General features: G+C 27.1%; 1 protein-coding gene across 1 annotated transcript; it reads right to left on the bottom strand.

Annotated features, from left to right (window-relative positions):
• Positions 1-3,969: 3,969 nt before the first annotated feature.
• Positions 3,970-6,911, bottom strand: LOC124921148 (glycerophosphodiester phosphodiesterase GDPD1, chloroplastic-like). Its single transcript, XM_047461765.1, has 7 exons — positions 6,755-6,911; positions 6,501-6,691; positions 5,147-5,206; positions 4,785-5,072; positions 4,606-4,701; positions 4,324-4,520; positions 3,970-4,250 (listed from the first exon to the last, which is right to left on the bottom strand). The coding sequence occupies exons 1-7, from the start codon at positions 6,846-6,848 to the stop codon at positions 4,007-4,009; spliced, it is 1,170 nt and encodes a 389-aa protein (XP_047317721.1). The 5' UTR covers positions 6,849-6,911; the 3' UTR covers positions 3,970-4,006.
• Positions 6,912-8,447: the final 1,536 nt, after the last annotated feature.

Below are 8,447 nucleotides of genomic sequence, written 5' to 3'. Positions count from 1 at the left end.
AATTTTAATTATTTTGGAAATCGATGAATGGATGTGATATTGTTTCCAAACCAATTATTTATTTTAATCTCGTCCAATAAGTCATATCAGAAATTTTAAAAAAATAAGTTCATTGGCTTAAGATATATTTAAAATTATAAAATTTATGCTCTAAAATATGAGTGTTTAAAATTAAATATTTTTTATTTAGTTTATCTATGTAAACTTCCATTTTATTTATCTTGTAAGTTTATTTAAAATTGTCCAGAATTTAATTATTTTGAAATTTTATCGATACAATATCCTTTTCAAAGTAATTATTTATTTTATTCTCTTACAATAGGTATATATAGGAATTTAAAATAAATACAAAATTGTTGGCTCAGAATTATTTTATATTTTATTCTCTTACAATAGGTATATATAGGAATTTAAAATAAATACAAAATTGTTGGCTCAGAATTATTTTAAAATTATAAATCGAGGGTAAAAATGAGTGTTTATAATTGTTATTATTATTTTGTTAAAAATCCTTTTTTTTTGTTAAATTATAATTTAGTAATGGTGTAGGATTGATTTGTGAGAATAATTATCATAATTATAAAAAACAAAATAGATAAGTAAAAATGAGAATAATTTTATTTTATTTAATTTCAAAACTTTAATTAAAGTAGATAAAAAAAAAATATTAGGCGAAAAGTGAATAAAATTAAAAAAAATAATAAAAAAAAAGTGGAAAAAGTGATTTTTTTTATTAAATTTATAGATTATGTCATTAAAATTTCTTTTATATAATATTATTTTACTAAATATATTTTTATAAATTTCTGTCACTTTTAAAAAAAAATAGAGATACAAAAAATTATCATTATGTATCTATTTATCTAATTAATCAGCAATTTTATAATTAAGTAATCAGTCTAATTAATTAAAACAAAAGATAATCTTCTCTTTATTTTGTATCTTATAAATAATTAAGTCACACTAAATATTATATTTTAAATTATTCATAGAATTTTCTTCTGAATCAAATTTCAAAATATTTTAATTTAATTGATTAACTGCATTATCATGCATAAAAAACACCTTATAATAGTAATCTTATTTACAATTGTCTTAATACCAATTATATATTTTGGATTTTGTTAAACTTTATTTTAAGAATAAAACATACACATTTAGAGACTAATATATACTTAAATGTATAAGTGACATATCTTCAATAAATAGATAATTTCGCCAAAAACAGTGAATTATTTTATTAAATATATTAGGGTTAAGAGACAATTCAATCTTCAACGAAATATAATTCAAGATTTAAATCATTCACCTATATCAGTAAAAAAAATTAACTTGGACTTTTATGAGGTCAAATAAATCTGAAACCTCGTATAGAGCCCAAATATATCATGGACTAAAAGACCCAAATAAATGACAATAATATAGATTGTTGGGGGTTGAAGGCCAACTTGACTAGCAGTACATGTTTTTCGTTATTTTTTTCGCTTTGTTTATTATTATTATTATCATAAAAGTGATTATAAATAATATAATTTGATTTCATTGCCACTCTGGGTTGATAAATGGCACAATATTATTAATTTAAAACCATAAAATTAGGTAAATTAATAAAAAAATTATTAGAGTGTGTTTGGTAATATTGTAATTGACATTGAAATTATGGTTCAATTTCAATTTTTATGTTTAGTAGACCTTTTAATAGTAATTAAAATTACAATAAAATTCAATATAGCGTAATTTTATAATTCTTAATTCGCTCAGAATTGTAATTATAAATTTATTTATTTTTATGTTCTTTTAAACAAAATAAATTATTATTTTATTATTTAAAACACGATTAAAATTTTTAATTTTTATTTTATTTTAGTAAGTTAACATTTTTGAAATATATATATATATATATATATATATATATATATATATATTAATTTAAGATGTTAATATATTGAAATGATCTTTTTTTTTCTTTTGTTTTTTAATTTATGAAGTTGAAATGTCAATCCTTTGTTGGTTGGTTTTTAAATCTCTAATTTTGTTATTATTATATATTGATGTTATTTGGTTTAAGGTGATCACATTTATTTGTAATATTTTTGAATGATTTTAAAAAAAAAAATTAATAAAGTAGAATGCTAGCACCCCACAATCATGTACTTAATTGTTTATGGATATGAATAGATTTTTACCATTTGGTTTGATTAAATTGATCAATTAAATTTGTTTTATCCTTAAAATAATAAAAATAAAAACTTATATTTAAGACAATATGATAGTTAGATAATCATACATTCTATAACTAACCTTATAATTAGGGGTGTCAATTCAGGTGGGTCGGTGGGTTCGAGTCGGGTTGAAGGAGGTGCATTATAACAAAATTTTCAATCTGAACCCGACCCGAACTTGAACCAACCTGAAAACAAAAAACCCGAACCCGAACTCAGACCAACCCGACCAACCCAACTAACCCGAAATAAGTTTTTTGCTTAGTAATAATACTTTAATTTAAATACAAAATAATAAAATATCACCTTGTTCTAACAAAGCTTGAGCAATATCACGAGTTTTCTGTCTAGAACATTGATTAAGGATATGACGGCGAAGATTACCTGTTCCCATGCTACTATCAGCTTTGTATATAATTCCGCATGCTTTACATTTACATCGCAAATCTTCTCCCTCTATTTTAGGAAGCATATCAAAATACTGCCACCACTTTGATTTTAATGGTCTCTTTCGTTTACCAATACCAGTTTTGGAGGTTTGATCTTGGGAATCAATGCACGTTTCTTTATTTGCATCTAAATTTGTCATAGGTGAACCCTTCACACTATCCTCCTCAAGATCAAGATTAATTTGTGAACTCATTTTATTGCTGGATACTAGCGGAGTTCAAGAGATTAAAAAAAATGAAAATTAGAGAAAAAATGTATATTGAAGAGAAGTGAGAAAGATGGAAGAAAATGAATAGTGAGAAAGACGGAAGGAAGCAAATGAATAGAAATTAAGGATATGAGTTAGACTCGTTAGGGTTAGTGTTTTTTGTAAGGTAGGCAAGTTGTTTTTTTATTAATATATTAGATGGGTCGGGTTGGGTGGGTGGGTTCGGGTTGATGAGTGACCTGATTTTTTAATTCAGGTCAACCCGGGTTGACCCGAACCCAACCCAACCCAATTTTCTTTTTCAGGTTATATTTTGGGTCTGACCCGAAATGATTCAAACCCGTAAACCCCCAACCCTAACCCAATATTCTTCGGGTCAACTCGTGTCGGATTGGCGGGTCGAGTTCATTTTTGACACCCCTACTTATAATAGAACTTATCTATTTAAAAAATACAAGACCATTTATAATAACTATAACAATTTTTAATTACCAAACATGATTTGTAATAATAATAAACAAGGTTTTGATTGATAAACAAACTCATAATTTAAAGAAACTAAAAAGATGATTTATAAACTTTGTGTTAGGATCTAGGTAGTCGCTGGAGGACCGGGGGTTGAACCGGTTAGCGGTTCTCACTCGAAGGGTGGTGGTTAATCCGGTTAGAGATTAACACCGGGGTTTCAATACTACACAACCGGTCTGATTTTATCTAACACTTTGATATATATCCAATTATGAACTAGATCACCCACTTGTAATGGTGTCAACTTTTTAAAAATAGATATATATTTGACCTGACAAGGATCTCTAAACAAATTGGTTAGTTTGATACTACCGATACAGGTAGTGCATTTATCCATTAAGAAAACGCCACTAGTACAAAGAGAAAAAATCAAACTCCTAACCTTTGACATTCTTAAACAAACTCGATCCCTCTTCTTCTTGTTCGATTTTAGTTGCTACATGTATTTTTCAGAGCATAAAGAAGAAGCTAATCATACATAGTACAACAAACATTTCATTTAATTATGAAACCACAAGATAAAAGTAGGATAACAATGTTGCTTGTTTGTAACATAAACTATATAATATTTGTTTTAATTAATTAATCTCCTTAATAATCATAGCTGAATAAGCTCTGGTATAAGCTTAAGAAGAAATGACAATTCCCTTTCTGAGAACTGAGGCTTTCCCTTCACTTCCAAAACCCCATCATCTTCATCATCTTCACCTTCTCCTCCCTTCTCTAATGGCTGCGGATGCTTTATCATCTTTGACACTGCCTCCGTTATTTCTCTCACTAGATCCACAATCACTCCTTCAACCCCCATCAGATGTTGTAAATACACTGCTTCCGGCACATTACTGTCACAAAAAAACATAAGTTATATCCGACCCGACCCATTAAATGTGTAGATTTAATCAAACAAGGTCTTACTTTAGTTTGCCGTAGGTGAGGAGAGATAGACCGGAATTCTTGATCTTGACAACAGCCGCCGGATTTCTGAAAACGCCTCTCACCTCCGACACAATTCCTTGCAGCCCACCTTCCTCACAGACCTTCATTGCTTCCTCCAATGAATTTCTCCGAACATCATAGTATATCTCTGTTCCTCCATTTGTCAGAAAATATACCTGTTTTTTTTTTTTACATCAAACAATCAAAATCAGTGTCTTCTTCTTCACCACCATAACCTTCTTCTTCTTGTTTAGTACTTACAGGATAAGTGGTCTGTAGTTTTCTCATAAGCAGGGCGGCGTCCGGTTGGAATGTGGAGAAAATAACCGGTCTTTCTCCGGCTTGCTCAAACACAACCTGGTTAATTTAATTAATGATTCAAATTCAAATTCAAATTTTAAATTTTAAATTTCAAATTTCAAATTTAAAAAAGACTTTACCTTTAGAGTAGATTGAAGGGAGTGAATGAGATCTTCTTGTTTATAAACAATGTGATCGTCGAATTTCAACTCGATATTGAAACCCAAATCGGGATTCTTGACTGTTGTGAAAACATCCCGAAGGATGCAGAGAGAATCATCGGATTCGACATCCCAATTTAGGATTCTGCCGTCTTTTGTCTTCCTTAAAAGAGACTTACCATTAAGGTTAATTGATTCTCTTTGTGGGCCGTAGCCAAGAAATTCAGAAAGAGTTAAATCTGTAACTCTTCTTTCATATATTGTCCCCTGAAAACTCCATTGTCAAATTACTAACAATTAACAAAAAAAAAGATCAAGAAAGAGAGAGAGAGTATGCATACATTTTCTTGGGAGAGGATGACGTCGTCATGAAAAACAATGGGACATCCATCTTTGGTTACCTACAAAATTCCAAGATCCATTTGATCTTTATCTTTTTTGTATCCTCAATTTGAGGTCTTGGATTCTTTTTATTGTTTTCTTTTTACTGTTTAGTTTACACCAATTGCAAACAGAGAGCACACAACACAGAAAAATTCAATCAGCAAAGGTTTTCCACACACAGATCTTTAACTTATAAACAAATAAATTGCAAGAAATACATACTTTTTATCAATTTAATTATTAATTCAAACATTTTTTTTTAAATGATAAAACATATTTCATTGATCATTTAATCCCAACTAAATAATGAAATCGTATTAATAAAATAATTCAGTATAAGTTATAACATTATATGTCATAAAACATTAACATATAATTAAAAAGAAAAACTATAATAACATCTTAAAAATATAACCAATAAATCTAGATTTCATCTAAAAAAATAAATTTGTTGTGAAGAAATAGTGGACAGCTATGAAAACATACATCACTTTCACCTCAGAAGAAGAGATAAAAAAAAAAACATATAAATTAATTTAAAATAAATAAATTCATTTAAATTATCAATCAAAATAACTTCTATGTCTGAAAATAGAAAAATAAAAATACTCCCAAAGTTTTTAAATTTATTATATATTTACTCTTAAAATCTTTTAATAAATAACCTCAAATAACTTAAAGGTCAAAACATGAAATTGGGTAATCACATTAGCTTAATTAAGATAATATTTTTTAAAAATATATAAATAAATAAACAAAAGAAAGAAACAATTTGTTACTGATTTTCATTTGAAAAAAAAAATAGTTCAAATCTTTCAATCTAAATGTGGATCGGTTCATATTTAAACTATTTTTAAGTATAAAACAAATTTATACCTTTATTTCTCATTCCAATATAAATAAGTGATTTTGGCAACTATTATATTGACAAGATGAGTTATGTTTCACCTATATTCTATTTTTAAACAAAATAATGTAATAACCTAAATTACATAAATATCCCCCAACCGTTTTGCAAACCCATACCCTTCTCCACTATAATAGTTTTTGTTCTTATTAGAATTTCTAACAAACAAATTTATTTAGGGTAATTAAATGAAAGCATATACGCGGCGATCATAGACCGCACCACCGGAGAAAGATGACAACTTTCACGTGCCACCAAAATTTCCGGCAATACACCGGCCAAGATCAATTATGTTTTTTTTTTCCAAAGACAAAATTCTTAATCCTAGAGATCTATCTAAAACAATAATAAAAAAACAAAGATCTTAGAATAAAATAATCTGGGTTATCTTGAAATCTATCTACCTGAACGTCAAACTCGACAAAATCGACCGGATATTCGCCGGCGGCGTTGAAAGAAAGGATGGAGTTCTCTTTAATGGCCTTCATTCTTTGATCTGATGATTGTAACATGTTCATGCCGTTTCCTCTATGCCCAATCACTAAGAACTTTAAATCATCGTTTTCGTTCTTCTTCTTCGTTCCCGCATCCACGCCTGTCGTTAAGAAATTATTATGATGAAATCGATAGTTTTTGTTAAGAAAGATGAGATATTTACCGGATGAAAAGCGGGCGGTGTAGATTGGAAAAGAGGATTCCGAAATCTGGTATAGATTAGGGATGTCGGAGACATGAACGGCTTTGACGGCCATTCTAAGAGAGAGAGAAAGAGAAGACAGAAGAGAGAGAGACTTGGAAATTGAAAAGGTATTCCTTCTGAAAGATGTTTTTTTGGTCGGCGGGGATTAGGGAAGGAGGATTATTATTTAAGGAGACGGATCACCGGCGAATATACCAGTTTTATGCTTTTGGGCCTTGTTTGTTTTAATTTGTATATATTGGTATAAAGGGTGTGAATGAATTAAAAAAAAAAAAAAAAATAGGTATTAAGTGTAAAGTGAATTTAATGCAACTTTTTAGGTAAATGGTAGATAAGGATAATATTTTTTAAAATAAATTTTAAACCATATAATAGCTTTTTGAGTCAAATAAGTTTTTATTATTTGACCATGTAAAAATTTTAATATTTAGAAAAAAAAAAAAATAATAATAATAATAATAATAATAATAATAATATTAATATTAATATTAATATTATTATTATTATTATGCATACTAAACCACCAAACACTAAAATTAATACATTATTGGGTTGTTTTATTTATTTTTAATTTTAAAAAGTGTGTAAAACTCTCCTATTTATATTTCTTTGCTTTAACTTAATTGAAGTTTAATGTTTTTTTTAAATAATATTTAATCTCTTAAATATTATGTTAAATTTACTTAATTGAAGTTGTTTTTTTATAAATTAGTAATCATGTTCACCATTAGATTGATCAATAAAATGAGTTTTATCATTTCAAAAGAAGTTATCTAAACTTAACTTAACTTACAAATGATTAACATTAAGGAAGTGATTTTATTACAAATGTACACATATTAAGGTTTTATTATTTAATTTTTGAAATTTAATGATACTTTTTAGGTAAAAGGTGGATAAAGATATTTTTTTAATAAATTTTAAACCATATAATAACTTTTTTTAGTCAAATAGATTTTTATTGCGAAATATTTAATATTTAGGCAAAATAATAATAATAATAAGCATCCTTACATATTTAAACCACCCAACACTAAAATCAATACATTTTCTGGTTGTTTAATTTTAAAAAGTTAGTAAAACTCTCGTAAGTAGAGTTAGGATTTAAAAGTTACCCGGGCTAAATCATTTTTAAAAATTATATTCGGACTATTATCAATCAAACAATCAGAATAAAACAAGTTTACTTTAGTGACGATAAATCATCAATAATGACGGTATTTTTTACCGTCGTTATTGTCAAATGCATAAAAAAAAGTTTTGAGCTACCCGGGCTACAGCCCAGATAAGGTTGAGCGTAGCTCCGTCCCTGTCTATACTTTAAATTAGTTGAAGTTTAATGTATTTTTTTTTGAAATAATATTTAATCTCTTAAATATTATGTTATTACTTAAATTAAATTAACTTTTTTTTATGAGTTTTTATAATTGAGTAATGATGTTCACCTGATCAAAAAAATGAGTTGTATCCCTTTCAAACAAATTATCTAAACTTAACTTACAAATGATTAACATTAATGAAGTGATTTTATTACAAATTTATGTACACATATTAAGGTTTTATTATATAATATTTGAAATTTAAATTAATAAAAATAATGAGATAACATTATTAATTATATAATAACTTAAAGTTAAAATTAATTTATTTT

This window comes from Impatiens glandulifera, chromosome 1 (genome assembly GCF_907164915.1).
Source record: "Impatiens glandulifera chromosome 1, dImpGla2.1, whole genome shotgun sequence".
NCBI lineage: Eukaryota > Viridiplantae > Streptophyta > Magnoliopsida > Ericales > Balsaminaceae > Impatiens > Impatiens glandulifera.
Note: the sequence above shows the minus strand (reverse complement) of the source record. Positions and strands in the feature narration are given on the sequence as shown.